The sequence below is a fragment of the Epargyreus clarus genome, unplaced genomic scaffold (assembly GCF_041222505.1).
Source record: "Epargyreus clarus isolate Ecla_fem2 unplaced genomic scaffold, WU_Ecla_fem_2.2 ptg000012l, whole genome shotgun sequence".
Lineage (NCBI taxonomy): Eukaryota > Metazoa > Arthropoda > Insecta > Lepidoptera > Hesperiidae > Epargyreus > Epargyreus clarus.
Window position 1 is genome coordinate 10,000,001 of NW_027332220.1, and position 16,662 is coordinate 10,016,662.

At 39.8% G+C, this 16,662-nt stretch overlaps 1 protein-coding gene across 1 annotated transcript in view; it reads right to left on the reverse strand.

Annotated features, from left to right (window-relative positions):
* Window positions 1-16,662, reverse strand: part of LOC140746387 (phosphatidylinositol-3,5-bisphosphate 3-phosphatase MTMR4) — a 55,806-nt gene that overhangs the window by 4,703 nt on the left and 34,441 nt on the right. The window contains exons 3-15 of the mRNA XM_073078514.1: window positions 13,859-14,032; window positions 9,063-9,238; window positions 6,783-6,978; window positions 5,768-5,907; window positions 5,016-5,190; window positions 4,326-4,522; window positions 3,892-4,084; window positions 3,442-3,627; window positions 2,904-3,068; window positions 2,157-2,304; window positions 1,427-1,529; window positions 599-803; window positions 140-307 (exon numbers count right to left, since the gene is read on the reverse strand). Of these exons, the coding sequence (XP_072934615.1) occupies window positions 140-307; window positions 599-803; window positions 1,427-1,529; window positions 2,157-2,304; window positions 2,904-3,068; window positions 3,442-3,627; window positions 3,892-4,084; window positions 4,326-4,522; window positions 5,016-5,190; window positions 5,768-5,907; window positions 6,783-6,978; window positions 9,063-9,238; window positions 13,859-14,032 (2,226 nt within the window). The remainder of the gene's footprint in view (window positions 1-139; window positions 308-598; window positions 804-1,426; window positions 1,530-2,156; window positions 2,305-2,903; window positions 3,069-3,441; window positions 3,628-3,891; window positions 4,085-4,325; window positions 4,523-5,015; window positions 5,191-5,767; window positions 5,908-6,782; window positions 6,979-9,062; window positions 9,239-13,858; window positions 14,033-16,662) is intronic.

Consider the following 16,662-nt stretch of genomic DNA (forward strand, 5'->3'; position numbering starts at 1 on the left):
TTCTATTGGTTGCATAAAAAATCTCTTTAAATTTATATTTATCGGTTCTTCTTGACCGTTTAAGGATGAGACGTTTCACCTCACTGTAGTAATAAATATAATATTTGCTCCTATACAGGTCGCGCGGTGCGGCACTCACGTCAGCCATGCCGAGCACGTCGGTGTACGCGTCGCCGAGGAACACGGCGGGCTCGTCGGGCGACGCGGCGGGCGCGGGCGCGGCCAGCTCGCGCTCCAGCGACGACGAGTTGCTGGCCAGGTCGCGCGTCAGGGGCGCCTCGAAGTGCGCCGGGTGGAGGCCGTCCACCTGGATATCGAGTAAGATATATCAGTGTATTTCCAGAGTGTGGACCGCAAATACGTGGGAGTTCACAAAAACTACACACTTATTTCTGCCTAATAACAGCAGTCTGAAGCGCTACTGTGTTTCCGGTTTGAAAGGTGTATTGAAGAAGACATACCATTCCAACTATGTTAAAATCACATTATCTATATTAAATATTTATAATTTAGTTATACACTTCTAAACCCTATTTTCCAACCTACTTTATAAGCTTATATTCAAACATACTTTCACTGATAAAGAATTGTTACATACCTGATCTCTTTCAGCGTTGGTCACAGTGAAGTCTGTGAGGGCGAGGGCGGGCGCGAGATCCGAGGCGGGCTCGAGGTCCAGGGCGGGGGCGGGGGCGGCGGGGGCGGGGGCGGGCGGCGCGAGGGCGGGCGGCAGCTCGTCCACGCAGCTGTCGGTGAGGTCGCGGCACTCGCGCCCGTTGCCGTTCACCACCAGCGATAGTTTCCTGCATACAACGTATGTTAGATGAGGTAAAATGGGTAAATGATCGCATTCAATTTATTAAATGTCGTAAAATCACTAATTTAAATATATTCGACTGAAACGCGTTAATACCCATCATTGTTTGCGTCTGCGTTGCGTCATCGGTCCAGCCATTTCAGAGATTAGTCAGAACAAACAGACAGACAAACAAAAAATGTGAGCCGTCGCGGGACGCCTGGCAGATGTGAAACATCGACATTATTTTGTAAAAGTAATATGCAGAAAAGAACATATTGTGATAGGAACTAAATATGTCATAATGATAAAATAAAATATTACGATTTTTTTCCAGATAACGATGACTATTTATTGAATTCGATTGCGCATGGCGCCACACCGTACACACTACTGCATATAGACTGTATATATATACCATCGTATAGCGTGCGCCACGGCATGCGTCGCCACGCCAGAAATCGGTTTTACGTGCGGCTATAGATGTTTCACATCAAAATTTAAAAAAATGTTATTTTGGTGCATGTAGGTATATTCATATGCATGAAGTAAAAAGCGGTTATTTCAATATAAAAACAGACACTCCAACTTTGTTTATATGTATGGATTTTAATCAAGTTATATACTCACATGACGTCGGGTGCTAAGCTGGGGTCGCTGCACCTCCTCTGCGTCGTTCTCTTCTCTCCCTCGTTGAGCAGGTTATCACAGGACCGCGTTTTTGTCATCAAACCTGGGAAATTAAATTTTATTTTTCGGGTGTGTCCATGGCGTTTACGACGCATGGAAACCTAGTGTAAGGTCGTTTGTCCACCGCATCATCATCGAGCCGATGCAGAGAACGAGATTATTTTGGGGCCGATTTGAATAAGTCGTGACGACGATAGTTTGTCGCTACCACGACCAATATCGGCGGTTTATTTTGTTCCTGCTGTCACGTGTGTGACAGCAGTGTATGGACAAGTTACAACGTGTATTATATTGCCGGCACATCGACCCGTAAAAATCTCGGTGCCGATCTAGCGGTCACGCTGATTTACTCGAAATATTGACGGCCGGGATGACGGTGCTCGGGTGACGGGCGTGCGGTGGACAAGCTGCTATAGTAAATGTAAGTACGCTACTTCGGGGCAGTCATTAATTATCGATATCGGCTCGGTGACGGTGGCGGTGGACAAACAGCGTAAAGCTGGTGAGCGTAGAAAGCGTGGATCTTTTACTTTTTCTTGACTTTGGCAAAGGGAGATCTCCTGCCGGGCTAGGTGATCATGCCCTGGTAGTCTCAGTTCGGAGCTTGTATATATGCAAGATGTTTAGATATGTCGCCACAAGTTGTTCAGTTATTCGTGAGGTGAGTTACCGTTGGTGGCGGCGGCGGCGTGCGCGGCGTGCGCGGCGGCGGGCGGCGGCGGCGCGAGCGCGGCGCGCGGCGGCTCGCGCTCGCGGGCGCCGCAGTACATGCCCGCCCACAGCTGCATCGCGCGCACGCTGCTGTCCGGCCAGATCATCTGCAACACGCACGCACACACGTCAACACACGTCATAGCACGCCGGTAAGGCCGTGACGTACTTGCAATGTTCTAACTCTAATATGGGAACCTGATTTATTATACATATTAATATCGGATAATATTCAAAATATTAAGCGTACGTAATTTAATTTTTAATATATGCAAAATAGTTCCAAGTCTTATAATTTTTATTTAAAAAATTCGCGTGCGTAATGCACCCGATTGTAATGAAATTTCTTAGACAACGCAAATAGTATTAGCACATTAATATAAAGGCACTATTTTTTTGTTTTAGGTATTGTTTATTAATTTCATAATTGAAAATCAAATGTGAATTGGTTTATAAAAATACAAATTATTAACAAAACTGGCTCTCTTTTAGTCCCGTTAGGTAAAACTTTAAAATTTGACTCCATCAAACTACTCCTCAACTTCTTATCAAAGTACTGTAGTAAGTAGTAAGTAGTTTTAGACTCTAAAAAATTGACTTCAATAATAATTTAATCCAACTGGCTTTTTTCGTAAAACAACTTCCTACACAACATAACATTTTACAGCTGCCTGGTATCCGACATCCGTACATCGTATCAACATACCTGGTCGGAGTGGTGCGGCGCGTACAGATGGTTCCTGTACGCGGGCGCCCGCAGCAGCTGCCACACGTGCGCCGCGTCGGCCGCGCGGCTCGCGGCGCGCTCGCGGCCCGAGTTGCACAGGAACGTGCCGAACATGCACGAGTGCACGTGTGTCGCCAACTTGATCTGAGGTAACCACACATATGGAAATTATTGCACACAGTACTTTGCGAATAAATGTAATATTTTTTATGTACTAGAATTTGAAAACGAACGTACAACCCATCTAATATTACAACGATGTTAAAATCACAATACAAGACTTGTACTGTGATTTTATGAGTTATGATTACTTAAACTGACAATTTTAAATAGGAAGAAGACATTGAGAAATTTTAATCTTTGGTAAATTAAATATCTCTATGGATTTTTAATTAGAAATTTATTTGATAGTACAACGAATAAAATAGCAATGTACAAAAAGTTTGTCAAATGAGAGATTTTTTAACTACGGGTGCTTTTAAAAACGCACTAAGATAAGTAATAAATTAATACTCACGAGGTAGGCCTCGTTGAACTCGAAGCTGCAGGGGTACTGAACCATCATCTGGTAGACGACGTCGAGCCACTGCAGGAAGATGGGTGAGCGCTCGTTGGGGTCCTCCGGGCCGAACTGGTGGCCGCAGCGGTCGCCGAACTTGTGGCCGAAGTCCAGCCACTCGCGCTCGATCAGCACGCGGAAGCCCTGCGTCAAGAATTAATGCTTAGGTACAGTTAGGTACAGTATATACGGACGTTGAACGTGTCATACACTGGGTGTGGCAGGCTAAATCGTATTTTTCTATTCAATGTTTGCACAGGCACCCATGGTCCACGTTTCCACGGTTGTGTCGCGGTGCAGAGCAGTGCGGTCCCAGCCGTCGGAGCAATGCACGAGCACAGGGCGACGCCGGGCAGAGCGGTGCGGTGCGGTGCAGTGCGGGGCGGTGCGGGGCGGGGCGGTACGTACGTGCAGCGTGCGGTAGTGCGGGTCGAGCAGCAGCTGCGCGGCGGCCACGATCTGCGGCGTGCGGTCCCAGCCGTCGGAGCAGTGCACGAGGACCGGGCGACCGGCTGCGGCCGCGCGGGCCGCCACACCGCCCGCGCGCACGACACCGGCCACGTACTGCAGCCACAGCGTGCGCTCCAGGCTGCTGTGCCAGCTGGAAATGATAAAAGCTATGGTATTAATATGCATGCGCTGCAAGATTACAACAGCAACATTTATGAACACGCGTAAGTTCAAAGTTGTGAGAACATATTTAAAATTGAGATTATTATTTAAATTAAACCAGGCGGCCTGCCAGCAATTTCATGTAATTAATATAAAACAGAAAATAATCAAAACTCTCACAATGATTTTTGACTAAGATTATTTTCAGGAAACATTTGTTATAAACATACTTAGCCTGATCAGCGGGGTCGGCGATGAGCGCCCGCATCTGATGGAAGCTCCGCCTCACGTGGTGTATATTGGGTAGACACATGAACTGGATGTCGGCGAGGGGGTAGTACTGCTGGCACTCGCAGCCGCCGCCGCGCGCGCGGTTCGTCACCGCCGACGCGTACGACCTTGCGTCCACTATTAGCAGCTTTGCTTGCTGTTGGAGGAATATAAATTTATATAGGAAATCTCATACATTTAAGTGGAAGGATAATGGACTTACGATAGGGGGACTATTCATATAGGGTAGTGCGTTCTATTAGTACCGCTCAAATTTGTCCAATATACTGGTGGGTATTGACATTCAGTTGAGGTAAGAGAGGTTCAAGTCATAGTATATTGCTTTGGCCATGAGGACTGAATACACTTTTAAGGGAATTTTAAAGGTTGTAAATCTATTTTCGAATCGTTTGAACGTGTTGTAGCCCTGATGATATCGTAAAATATTTTAATATTTAGAGCCTCACAGGTAGGGATTCGTTATAGATGTGCAGAATTGAAAACAAGTCTAAGGAACGTAAAGATCATTTAAAATCATACGCTCGTATTCTATTTTTGTAGTTTCCTTTAATTCCCAAATGTGAAACAACCATTTCCAGTTGCAAGTTGCAACCAAATAAACAACTGTTTCCAGTTGCATAGTCGCGCACCTTCCCCGGCGGGCGGTCGTGCGCGCAGGCGGCGACGAACGCGGCGAGCAGGCGCTCGTCCTCGCTGGAGCGCCAGCCCAGCCAGCCCACCTCGGGCTGCGACGAGCGCGCCAGCACGCCGCCCGAGCCGCGGTGCCGCCACACCACCGCCGGGATGCGGCGCATCGCGCGGAACCTTTACACACAACCACATTTTGTTATAAATCCTATTTATTGTTAGTACAGTTTAAAATAAAATTTTGGTATCATTTTATAATTCCACCATACTTCCACAAATTTGAATAGATTTTTTTTTTCTTTTATTGAGACATATTTCTTATTTCATTGTCACCATGTTCCCCTGTAGATTTTTATTAATGTAAAACCAAATCTGATAGGAAAATACTTTTTCTGAAACTTGTTAAAATTACATGTTTCGCTATTGTTTGTTATTATTGTAAAATAAATAAAAATAATGTTCGCAATAGTGTTCGAAATAAGGCAATAATCATAAATTTTACATATTTTTTATATGTGACTCTATAGCACCTTGTTCTACCAGAGAGCACTATTTATAATAAAAATCTCATTAAATCAAAATCAAATACTCCTATTGATGGATTTGAAACACATATATAGCTTACTTATGTCAATAACACAAAAAACAAACGAAAATCAGAACAAAATAGGAAAATCGCTTGACAAACAAAATAGTACAGCACGGAACTTCGTGTATCACCTTATTGTAAACAAGATAACTAAAGGGCGCTCACCTGGCGACGGAGTCGAGGTCCTCGTCGCAGATGGAGGCGGGCACGACCAGCAGCGGCGGGTAGGACGGGCACAGCTTGTACTCCGCGTTGGCGGCCGTCACCCGCCACGCGCCCTTCGTCGTGAACCCCAGCCGCTCCACCTGTGCACACATTATACAACATTATTATATAATAATAACTAATACATTTTCTTTATTGTGGTTTACAGAGATTTCAACAATTTCTTGTCTCTAGGTTAAGAAAATTACTCTATATTAAGGCGTCAAATGTACGATTATTTATAAATAAATATGGACGGTTTGTTTCATTACTATGAATCGGTTAACTGTCCTCCATTTGGGTAAAGGTCCCCTTTCGCGGTGTCTTGCAATATGGGAACTTAATTTTACACAACTCATGACATGTACGTTTCTTGTAGCATTTAAACAAGTGCTAATTAATTTGTTATTTGATAAGTGCATGTTTACAAATCGAACCTTGGACCCCTATCTCAAAAGTCTATCGCTAGGGATTAGCGGCTACTCGATTAGTACAACAAATATTTTTACGTTTATGTTAAACATATGACATCTTTGGTGCGCAAATTGCCTTCTATCCCTGCCATAGGGTTTTACAATTTTTTGCAAGATATTCTAAGTACTTATTCAATGAATTCTGTATATTTAACATCATTATCAACATCAACCCATTATTGTCCCACTGCTAGGCACGGGTCTCCTCTCAGAATGATAAGTATTAGGCCATAGCCCACCGCGCTGGCCAAGTGCGTATTGGCAGACTTCACGTACCTTTACCGATGTATTTTAGCATAAGAAGGTGATATAATTTCTAATATGCACATAACTTTGAAAAATTAGAGGTGCGTGCGTGCGTGCCGGGGATTTGAACCTCAGTCCCCTCGATCGAGAGGCCCAGTTTCTTAACCATTAGGCTATCACTGCTTTATATTAACATACTTGTTTCAATTGACGACCCACCCTCAACATGCAGTAAGGTTAAGGCAGGAGACACCCACCTCAGGTCCGAACCAGTGTCTGTGTGGCGCGTGCGAGGCCCGCATGAGCGCGCGGTGCACGGAGCTGGGCGGCTGCTCCTTGGCCCAGGCGGCGTACGCGGCCGCGAACGTCTCCTGCAGCGAGCCCATCGGCGCCAGCGCCGCGCTCAGCCGCCGCCACCACTCCACGCACTGCTCGCCTGTGTTGAACGAACATCTGGAACGGACACATTTCAAAAATAAATATCAATTATATAAATAATTGAAGATAATTTTAGTGCGTGCATTAAAAATTATCACTTGTGTTAAAACTCACTAGTTTTTTTTTTTTAATATAGGAGTAGCAGATGAGCATCCAATCCACCTGATGGTGAGTGGCCACTGTTGCCTGTGAACGTATGTAGGTAATCAACCCTAGATAAGATTATACTACTACCTGAGGTCGGTCACAGATGTGTTGCTACCCCTTGAAGACTACGAATCTGGAATGCCTTAAAATATATTTGTCTTTCTTACAATACCCTTCAAACCAGAACACAAAACACCAGAGCACCTAAAACTACTATTGTTAGGCATAAATAGGTGTGGCGGTGATGCCGCCGGAGACGAACCAGAAGAACAGGGGGTTCTGCCACCATCGAATATAATGACAATGCGTGCACATAGTATAATTAAAAAATCAACATTATTCTTATGAATCGTATCATACTATATAACATGATTGTAAGAAGCTTGCTATAACGGTGAAGGGAAACACCGTAAGAAAAGCTCTACGAATTCGGTCGTGGCCAGCAGAGGGGACAATATCCTAAATCTTTCTCACTCTGAAAGGAGAGAGAATCGTGAGGTCTGCTGCAATCGGCTGCTAATAATCGCTTATTTTCAACATACATATTAAGTGTTCGTAAATATAAACATGTATTTAAAACATGTATTTAAAAACCTTCTTTGGCACTCGTTTAATTTATTGCACGTATGCGCTCCACTTTCACGATAAACATTTATACACATTTGTATCTTGAATACATTGTATTGCCGGAGCTCCAATATTATAAAATCACTTGGTAATTTATTTATCGTTTTGCCGAACTTCGTGATGTGCTTTTAGATTTACAATTTTGTGAGCGTAAAAGTGAAATTTTCGTTCGTTTCGTTAACACCTCGCCCAGAAAACAAGCGTCTGCCAAGAATTTATAAGATTGTATTTGAGTAGGTAAACTTGATTATAATAAAGTAAAAACTGATTAGAAAAGAGAACCCATAAAGTTGGGATAATCTGCACGTACCAAATATTTCATTACTTTAAATACTGCGAAGTATTCGATATTAAATACATGTTTGCAACACCTTAGGAGTCGCTAATGCATCGCAGGCTTTAGAAGAGAGAGAGAGAGAGAGATTCTTTTTGAATATATTTTGACGAATCCATGTCACAACACTCCGGGAATACCTCAGGAGGAAGTTGACTTTTAATTTTAAGTTTTAATGTTAACTTGTGTGATATTCTTACCTTACCATATAACTAACTTTTCTTATCAACGTCATATAACGTACACCAGTAATTACCAAAAACATGACAACATTATTTTATAGATGTCTCGTTATCCAATTGTCAAAGGAAAATTTTACGAATTGACTTTCTTTATTCAGCGGGCTTATCAGTCAATAACCCCATTCACTAAGACCATTATCACTTGGCCTTATCCTGCTAAATTATGAATCTATTGCATTATTCAATAAGAGTTTACCATATATGTGCTTACCTACAAATAATATTATGAAGTACTCAATTCTTAAACCAAGGTTATCTTGACCAGTTTTGTTTTCTTAAAATTATGTAAAGTAACAGATAAAAAGTATTCTCAACGTAACATATCTATTCTGTGACTTTTACGTGGAGTATGTTTATTAAAATTTAATTTGATAAAACTTGTATTACTTTTTATATGAATGATTATGCTATGTTAATATCAATAGTCACATACTTCAGATGCATATTTTTCACTACAGTCAATGAACGTTCTTTATTCTACTTTGTAAAGGACAGTTAGTGTACCATTAAATAAGTATTTGGCCACGGAAGTACCACTGCCACACCCATGTCTAATGTAAAGCAGTTGTACTTACCAACCCATAAGCAATGACTGACTGACTTAACTATAACGCGACTATTTTAATCCTAGGGAGTGGTACGGCTATGTTCAGGTATAACCCTAGTTCTATGTTCTCAATGACTTGCACATGTCCGTGGGCGGCAGTGACTACATACTAAGAGTACTAAAAAAAAATATATGAACTCACTTGAGCTGTCTCCCGTGTTTGCAGAGAATAACCAAGCAGAGCAGATCCCTGATCTCGAGAACGTCAATCAGCCTGAGGGGCACGGAGGCACCGGAGCTGTTCCGTCTTCGAGGCTGCAGGTGCAGGCGGTAGTTGGACATCGCGATGGTGCCGCCGTCCGACGTGCGGCCAACCCACTGTAAAGAGATGCCTCACTGTTATACACTCCTGGTATATAAAATATAATTAAATAAATATTTACAAATAAATATGAATGTTCGACTGTTAACTTTTTTTTTAAACCAAAATATATTATGCCAATTTTCTCGATATCAAACAGATAGATAACAAAATACACAGATAACAAAAACCAGAAGTCATTTTGTCCGTCGATCTATTTCTAAGTACATAAATATTCGCATTAGCCTTGGGAGTGTTTGAAGCGTCCATTTTGACGGGACTTTCAGATCTATTTACACAGACATAATTTTAGATTCTGAATAAAACTGGAGAAAATGCACGGTCTCACTGTCATCTCGTTAATTATATGAATAAACTTGCGGTGGTTCACATAATGATTTTTTTAATGATTTTAGCACTTAAATTATTTAGAGAAGAGATCTGTGCCCAGTCGTGTGAAGAGGTTTATGTAAAATAAGTTTACTTAGCACTACACGTACCTATCGTATTTTCTCCCATAGTAATCAAATAAATGTATTACAATGTATTATGAACCAATGATAATTATATAATATACCTACAGCGCTATTCTGCTGAATAACCTGACCCAAAAACCTCGTGGAGCGGATGAAGCCGGTTTAAAAAAAGTTTCGTAAACCTACCTAATTAAAGTAAAATAAAATGTCAATGTATTTCATAAAATAATAATATAGAACAATTAATTAAAAAAATATTATATCTATACCTAATGAGGCAATTATTGTTAAGAAAACAGCATACATAAAAATAATTATTATCTCTAACATTTTTCCCATTAGCGATATTTTTGGCGCCAGCCGCCATTACCATTTGTCTACGTACCTACCACAGACAAAAACAAAAAAAAAACGTTTCGTTATTTTATACAACTTAATTTAATTTCCTCTATCATATCAAAATTTGTTACCTACTCTGTGTCAGCTGTCGTACCTACTTGAAATCTACAATTATAACAGATAACAAAACGTCACGTGACCCAAAAAACTTAATTGATAAGATAAGGAAGCGGGAAACGACAGTTCGATTATTACCGCAATACACATACAAAAAAAATTAATGTATATTATGGAATGTGAATCGTAAACAAAACCAATTAAGTATCAATTAAATTTATTGCTGTTTGAAGACAAAAAGTAGTTAAGAAGTGATACTTCTTTGGCGTATTTTGGTGGTGCGTTCCCACCCCTCTATCTCTGTATATAATGGTTTATAACGACATTGCTAAAACCTGCTATGTTCTGGTTGGAAGTGTGGGGGTGAAGCATTCCAACAAGTCCTCGGGGGTACTGTATCTGTGGCTGACCTCAGGATGAATTCTTATTTCATCTGAGACTCATTATACATGTCCAAAGGCGGGTTTTGCCGCTTACCATCGTGCATGCTAGTCTCCTACTTTTATAATATAGGTAAACTTCAAAGAATTCATGTTTTCTTTATGCAGTATGTGAGTAGTTGAGTACTTATGACTGACGGGTTAATATTTCAATGAGAACTTCAATAACTTCATTGAATTACAAAAGAGGCGTAATTAGATAGCGTAATACTATAGAAATTATGCTGGATAGTTCGTTGAACTCGATACATTCGACCCGATGACCTTTCAAGTCATCGCATGCATAGCGTAGTATTCTACGATAGTATTCTATTCTATGCGACCTACGCGATAGCTTATATTATAATGTTGATATGGTGCATATTTACAATGGATTATTATTTAAGTTGCTATTAATTTTATAACTTACTTTTGTGGAAGAAGTTTAATGGCAGTTCTCGGATAGCTTTTAAATATAATTATAAACATAATAATAATAAATATAATTATAAACAGTTACCTACAAAATAACCCATTTAATGTCATGGCCATGGTGTGGCCCTACTCATTGGAATAAAATATAAGGACTTAGTACCTACTACAGTAAATGGTTGCCTGGAAGAGATCGCTATTTAGTGATAAGGCCGCCAGTTGTACCTTTGATTATTGTAAATATTTTGTATTTGTTACTATAAATTTGGTGTACAATAAAGAGTTTCGTATTGTATTGTATTGTACAGCGCTATATAAACTGAGTTACGAAATTTAAAGAATTTTCAAATCATCATGGGATTTTATATAGATTAGTGTAATACTTATTTAAGGCCTTTCAAGTTAGTACTCAAGGATACACAGTTACAACTTATCTGTGGCTGACCTCAGGAAAGTCTTGTGTTATCTGGGATTTATTATAGATGTCCATGAGCGGCAGTAGCAAGATACTATAAGGTGTACTGCAAGCTAGTTTACTACTTCTATATTATTAAAATAATAAAGAACCAAATATTTATTATTACCTAAGGCTAGGCAGAAGCCTCCGCAGGCAATCCTCCTCATAAATATATTTATATTACTCTTCAGACCAAAACACAGTAACATTCCACTACTACTAGAGATACAGCTGATGTAATTACACTTAACAGATTATTCAGTGTTTAACTCTTCTTGAAATGATTCTTAACATCAATCCGTATGCATCAAAAATTTCAGAATATTGATATAATTACTTAAAACTTTAATTACGTGTATGATAACAATGCGGGTATATCGTAAGGTCATAAGTGTAAATATGAAAATACGAAATCCGTTAAAACAACGTGTTTCAACACACGAGGAGATAATTGACGAAAGTTGCTGATAACAGACGGTTTAAATTAAGTATGTAACGTGATAGTGTGAATGTCATTAGGGTATTAGGGATCCATGTAGGCAGTTGTAATTTTGTTGATTATTACATATAAAATCATTAAAATATAGATCTGCGGTAAGCTAGCAAGCATTTTTTTTAACCTAACAATTAAGCAAGTATGCTACCTGATGGAAAGTAGTCAACGTTGCCTCTTTTTTTTTTTTTGTTTACGAGGGGGAAACCTTCAAAAGGTACCCGGTGCCGTGGGAGCGACACAGGGTTATGTGGGATTTTTACCGCACTAAAACCCCCCCGGTGGCCTTCCTCTACGTTGCCAAGAGGACTCCGGAATCTCCTACGGAACGCAACCGGAGTCCTCTGAACGCGTCGCCCCTTCGGGCTCCACCCAGGTAAGCTCCAGGACTCGCCACACCGTCTGGTGTTTACGACGGTATGCGTCAACGTCAACGTAGTAACCAACGTAGAAGTAGTCAACGTGGTAGTCAACGTTGCCTATAGACATTTGCAACACCAGAGGGGCCGACAATGCATCGCCGGCTTGGGTGAGAGCTCTTTTAACAACTAATTTGAAGAGTCTTATGTCATAGCGCTCCGGGAATACCTCAGGAGAAACCTCATTCCACATCTTACACGTTCGTGGCAAGAACGTTCGTGCAAACCGAACCGTGGAGGACCGCCATGAGTCCAGTTGGTGTGGATGGAACTTCATCCTTCGGCGAGTGGTGCGATCTAGGAATGGTACTAGGCACCAGATACTAAAACGTAAGACATTCACACATGGGATAAGATAGATAAATTAAATAATATATCCTTAGTAGACAGGACCTAGTTTAGTTCCTAGTAGAACTATTTATTTCCTACTAAATATTTAAACTATTTTCCGGTAACAGAAAAAAAAATTAACCAACTTTTCATTATTTTTTACAATAAATAATTGAAAAAATTGTACAATTAAAATGGGAGTTCCAGATAATTCTTAGGCGTTATTCTATGACCTATCTAAGCTAGTCCCTGGCCGTGTACCAGTATTTAAGATTGCGTAATTGTGAATATCGTATTACGTACTGAGGTGAGCACAGGTGTCTGGCATGTAGTCAAGTGAAAACTATACGGCTATACGGCTATACGCCTATAGCCTATGTTACCTGTTAGGATTTCGGTATAGAAGGCATTGCTGACACGATTTCATCGTATCGAATTAACCTTGACTAAAAATTCGGCGAAAATAAATTCGAAAATTTAATATTTTTTCTGCCACATGTTTGCAAACGTAGCACAAAAATAAACGTGTGAAAAGAACAATTAACTTGGTTTATGTAGGTTAGCAAGCGCATTGGTTTTTACCAAACCAACAGTTTGTAGAGGTTTGGGGTTTGCGGCGAACGGCAAGCATGCGGACGTGGCATTTGAAATACGTGGACGAAAAAGAAAAGGTCAGTGTAGGTACTTGAATATTTTGAATTATCGACACATCGATAATATCGCGTGGAAATTCAATATTATCACTTTTGATAATAAGCATAAATATTTGTATACAAATTCTAAATCATCGATAAATCCTGTTTAAATTTTCGACATTATCCGCAAATCATCTTTTTTTTTTATAATACAGGAGTAGCAGACGAGCATACAGTCCACCTGATGGTAAGTGGCTACTGCCGCCCATGGACATCTTTAATCAACCCCAGATAGGATTAGATATTCCCACCTGAGGTTGGCCACAGATGCGCCGCTACCCCTGTGGACTAAGCTGGAACGCCTCGGAAAAGTCTATCTCCCTTACCACACCCTTCAAACCGGAACACAGCAGCGCCTAACACTGCTGTTATTAGGTAGAAATAGGTGTGGCGGTGTTGCCGCCGGAGTCGAGCCACAAAGGGTTCTACCACCTTCCAAAAATCTGAATTGGCTAATTACCTGCACAAACTCCCCGCATATCGGCGCGAAGCCCGCGTCGAGGCCGGGCTCGTCGTACTGCGTCCGCAGCCGCGGGTACAGGTCGGAGGCGCGCACGCGGTGCGGCGGCGGCTCCGGCGGCGGCGGCGAGCGGTACCGCTCGCGGTCCGTCATCTCGTGGGATGTCGCTGCCACCTGGTGACAAACATATAATGATTTAATATAAAATATATATCGTTTGAGACCAAAAAGATTTTTTATCAAATCGGTCGCGGAGTCTTTGTATAATCGTTTCCCGACAATAAAAGTAGGAAGGTTTATCGCATGAAATAGGATGAATGAATTATGATGACTAATGATATATTTCATATAAATTATTACATTAAAGTGTTAATTAAACATACCTACCATATAACATTCATTCAACTTGTAAGTAATCTTGTATAGATTTGCTCCCATTGAATATTTATAATATCGCCATAACACCAATGTACCCACCTTATGGGTAACATTAAGTAAAATCACTAAATTGATTTATCAAAACTAAATATACACGAGAAGCGTTAACGTTCATCTTCATCAGAAGTTGGACCACTAAGGACTGGTCGTGTTAGGGATGCCTGATATATCGAAGTTTCGATAATATCCAACCCTAAATATCGATAATTATATCGATATAGAGCCTAATGCTGATACAATATTATTATTTGAACTAAATTTAAATATCGATATATAAAAAAATAAGTATTTTATATAGTAACAAGATTAGTTCAGCAAAAAAACAGGTTATTAAAATTATTATATTTAAAACTTTGTCGGCGAAAAATATAGGCGAAGCCTTGATATAAATATCAATGTTTATTTTTATTTATCGACATTTAAAAAAAAAGTACATCACTAGACCGAGTTGATAAGTTGTCTACTACAAATAGAAAATCGTTGCAACCCAATGCGAGGGCCCACTATCACTTTCTCGTGAGGATCGAAGTCCACGGCACAAAGTAAAATCACAGACGGAGACCAGGCACAATTAGAGTCAATTTTATGAACACTTATCCGAATTTAAAACACAAATCGTGTATTAATATATTATTATCAAATGAGGAAACGAGAATGTTATCGTAACGATGTTTATAAATAGATTTTAAAGAGTTGTTCAATGAATAAGAGTACTATCGCTCGTAATTAATAATTAATCTATCCAAAGTTTGCCTACCAAAAGTCGAAATTTAGCAATTTCTGTCTACACATTGTCAAATTTCGGACTTTGGTAGGCAATAATATACATTCATAGTATATTAATACTAGTGGTGCCCGCGGCTTCGTCCGCATTTTAAAGAAATAATATGACATACATAAAACGGAAAATTTGTACCTACATGGGAATTACAGTTGTGCCATCTGTCGAAATTGGTCTTACCAACTCCCAAACCATCGTGGGCTCTTGGACAACAACTTTGCTAAAGATCATCACTTGATCTTTAGCAAAGTTGTTGTCCAAGTGCATAGTTTCCGATTCTGTAACTACTTACGAATTAAAAATTAATTAAAAAATCCTTTTCCCACGGACTAAATTGTGAATCTAAACCATTCTCAAGTCCCCTTGAACACATAACAAATTTCAGCAAAATCAGTCCAGTCGTTTAGGAGGAGTTCAGTGACATACACACGCACATAAGAAATATATATATATATATATATATATATATATATATATATATATATATATATATATATATATATACATCCCACAAACATTCCTGCGTCCTTCTATTGCCAACTTATCATTTAATGTTGCGTCCACCGCGTTTCTGCTTCCGTATACGGACGCAGTTTTGCAATCGCCGTGAGTTTTTGGTAATGTACTGTGCTGACATCTATGCTACTTAATTTCAATTTTTGTTCGGACGCACTTTTGTTCTAAGAGTGAAATTTTAATTCGCAACTTAGCCGCACCTCGTTGGAGGCGCTGGATGCGCCTACGTATATCTCCTCTCCTCTGTACCTCACCCCTTAAACGTATATTTTGAACCATCTGAACGACTGTTCCGCGTCCTAAGTATTTTATGGATAAACTGGTTCTAACCGGTTATTCTCACCTGTGCTCCTTAAAGGTGCCTCTTTGCTAGGAATCTATGTCTCGATGGAAAGTTTAATCTTCATAACAGAAATAAATTATCAATTAATTTCGTAGGTATTTAGGCACTTCTGCGAAACGTGTATTTGTTACGCATTTCATAAAAAACAATATTATAATTACTAATTAATAGCAAACTAAACAAACAAAAAAATAAGATGAAGTTCGTTCGCGCAATTTTAGATGTTTGTAGTTTTTTTTAATTGTTTCTTTCACAAGTGCAGTAAATATAAACAAAAGAGCCTTTATGAGCTAAAATAAATGATAAATTATATTAAATTTATTCGTAAGTATATTAAGGCACCTAAAGCATTAAAGTCGGTCATGTCCACTTGAAATACCACAAGAGCAACCGAACATCAAGATTTTCAGTATATTATGAAATGTCCTTTTATTAAGTACTACGCAACATTTAAATCTTGGTTAGCATGTTTTTTCAATGGTTGCTTTATAATAGGTTCTACGGCGATGCATATGATGCTTATATGAGTTTGTGTCTTTATCAGTACTATATTCTGTCTTCCCTTGATTCTGATTACTGAAATCTTTGGTTTTACAGTTTTTGTTCTTTCGGTTAAAATTTTAATGGAAATATTTTCTAATCTTGAAATACTTTTCGCAGTAATTATAATTAGGGATGCTGTTGTGTCTTCCACAAAGAGCGCACTTTATAAACTAGTGAAAAATA